Here is a 2,537-nt window from a genome sequence, read left to right as displayed (position 1 = left end):
TTCCTGGGGGTTGTTTTTCTTGGTTGGTCTCCGAGCCCCAGAGTCAGGATCGTTCTGAGCAGTGGTGCTGGTGTTACGATTCGTAAGCTGGGAATCTTGTTGGCACGGGGTTGTAGGCTCCAAAACAGGGTAGGGGCTTCTGTGTGAATGGCAAGTTCCTGGGGTGCACTGTGCTGCCCGGTGTCCCGTTCTGACTGGCACGTGAACTCCCGCTCAGGTGCCATGTCCCGGTGGCCGGCCATGCCCTCTTGGCTGTGGCTGATGCTGATGGGCTCATAGGGCTGTACCAGCTGCTGGGATCCAAGGTTAGTGGCTGGGGATGGGCGTCCTGGGGTGGGAGGGAACGCGATGGAGACGGTCTGGGAGGGAGCGTCTTCGGGGGTTCGTCTCGGCCAGGAAGTCTGGCACGGTCTGGGAGGGAGCGTCTTCGGGGGTTCGTCTCGGCCAGGAAGTCTGGCACGGTCTGGGAGGGAGCGTCTTCGGGGGTTCGTCTCGGCCAGGAAGTCTGGCACGGTCTGGGAGGGAGCGTCTTCGGGGGTTCGTCTCGGCCAGGAAGTCTGGCACGGTCTGGGAGGGAGCGTCTTCGGGGGTTCGTCTCGGCCAGGAAGTCTGGCACGGTCTGGGAGGGAGCGTCTTCGGGGGTTCGTCTCGGCCAGGAAGTCTGGCACGGTCTGGGAGGGAGCGTCTTCGGGGGTTCGTCTCGGCCAGGAAGTCTGGCACGGTCTGGGAGGGAGCGTCTTCGGGGGTTCGTCTCGGCCAGGAAGTCTGGCACGGTCTGGGAGGGAGCGTCTTCGGGGGTTCGTCTCGGCCAGGAAGTCTGGCACGGTCTGGGAGGGAGCGTCTTCGGGGGTTCGTCTCGGCCAGGAAGTCTGGCACGGTCTGGGAGGGAGCGTCTTCGGGGGTTCGTCTCGGCCAGGAAGTCTGGCACGGTCTGGGAGGGAGCGTCTTCGGGGGTTCGTCTCGGCCAGGAAGTCTGGCACGGTCTGGGAGGGAGCGTCTTCGGGGGTTCGTCTCGGCCAGGAAGTCTGGCACGGTCTGGGAGGGAGCGTCTTCGGGGGTTCGTCTCGGCCAGGAAGTCTGGCACGGTCTGGGAGGGAGCGTCTTCGGGGGTTCGTCTCGGCCAGGAAGTCTGGCACGGTCTGGGAGGGAGCGTCTTCGGGGGTTCGTCTCGGCCAGGAAGTCTGGCACGGTCTGGGAGGGAGCGTCTTCGGGGGTTCGTCTCGGCCAGGAAGTCTGGCACGGTCTGGGAGGGAGCGTCTTCGGGGGTTCGTCTCGGCCGGGAAGTCTGGCACGCAGCGGGTTAAGGCAGCGCACAGCCCACTTTAAAGCAGCGGGTTCTGCCTCTCACGCCGAGAGGAGGTCGCTTACGTGTCCCCCGCGGAAGGGCTGAAGCCACGGCTGCTGGCTTACTGTCGATGGGTCTGAAAGGTCCTCTGTAAGGAGCCTGGACCACCGTTCTTTTCTTTTTTTTAATACATTTTTCTTGATTTCAGAGAGGAAGGGAGAGGGAGAAACATCGATGATGAGAATTACTGATCAGCTGTCTCCTGCACGCCTCCCACTGGGGATCGAGCCCACAACCATGACCTCCTGGTTTATAGGTCGGGGCTCAACCATTGAGCCGCACCAGCCGGGCAGCAGTGACTCTTACGTGGGACTGGCCCTTCTCAGCGACAGTTGGGAGAGCACAGGACCGCTGCGGGGACTTGCTGGGTGTTTGACAGCAGCCCTGACCGTTGCGAGTCCTGCGGGGAGGGGCGTGGACAGCCCCCAGGGCCATGCCTGCTCTGGAGCACACGGCCTGCGGCGAGAGGGCTGGAGCGGAGGCCCAGGGGCGCCGGGTTCGGGTTCGGGCAGCAGAGGGCTCCGGTGGAAAGGCCTGGATCCTGGCCTTGGGAGCAGCAGCCTGTCCTGGGAACGAGGGAGGAAGACGGGACCCAGGAACGAGGCAGGAGCTGTAAACCGGGAGCCGCCTGAGGGGCAGCTGCTGGGAGCCTGTGGGTGGGGTTAAGCGGTCCAGGTTGCGTAATAAAACCTAGTAGATCTTAGGAGAGAGACAGCACTTAGTGGCCAGTCCTGGCTTTTGAAAAGGAACCCAGAGGAAAGTGTCGTCTGTGTCTCTGAAGGCCCAGCAGCCTGCGGAGCTGAGGGCGGCCACCAGGGCCCTTCCAAGCCCCGAAGGGGTGTGAGAGCTTGGGGGGCGGGAGGGGAGCGCGGGCAGCGAGGGGCTGAGGAGAGAGCCTGCCTCCCCAAGGGTGCGGCTGGGAATCCCTCCCGCAGGTGTGTGAGCTCTCGGGCCGCCCCTGAGTGCAGACGTTCTCCTGGGAGTGAAGGAAGGCGAGAGGGCGTGGTGGCCGCCGGAGCTGGAGGCTGACCCCCAGGGTCCCGGGCTGCCCTTCACGCGGTCTCTCCCCCAGGAGACCACCTACACCCTGCAGCCGTTTGCCAGCTTTGCCCTGAGCAAGCAGTGTCTGGCCTTGTCCCTGGATTGGTCCACTGGGAAGGCGGGAAGGTAAGGCCAGGTCTTCGCACTCATG

General features: G+C 64.2%; 1 protein-coding gene across 2 annotated transcripts in view; it reads left to right on the top strand.

Annotated features, from left to right (window-relative positions):
- The window catches only part of DPH7 (diphthamide biosynthesis 7), a 7,876-nt gene that overhangs the window by 1,913 nt on the left and 3,426 nt on the right, over nt 1-2,537 (top strand). Inside the window, exons 1-2 of one of the 2 annotated variants that reach the window (XM_015572380.1) lie at nt 1,691-1,847; nt 2,418-2,512. In XM_015572380.1, the coding sequence (XP_015427866.1) occupies nt 1,779-1,847; nt 2,418-2,512 (164 nt within the window). In that variant the 5' untranslated portion in view covers nt 1,691-1,778. Of the gene's footprint in view, nt 1-1,690; nt 1,848-2,417; nt 2,513-2,537 lie in introns of those variants that run through there. The other variant, XM_015572379.1, reaches the window with a different exon arrangement.

This window comes from Myotis davidii, unplaced genomic scaffold (assembly GCF_000327345.1).
Source record: "Myotis davidii unplaced genomic scaffold, ASM32734v1 scaffold609, whole genome shotgun sequence".
NCBI classification, from domain to species: Eukaryota; Metazoa; Chordata; class Mammalia; order Chiroptera; family Vespertilionidae; genus Myotis; species Myotis davidii.
Note: the sequence above shows the minus strand (reverse complement) of the source record. Positions and strands in the feature narration are given on the sequence as shown.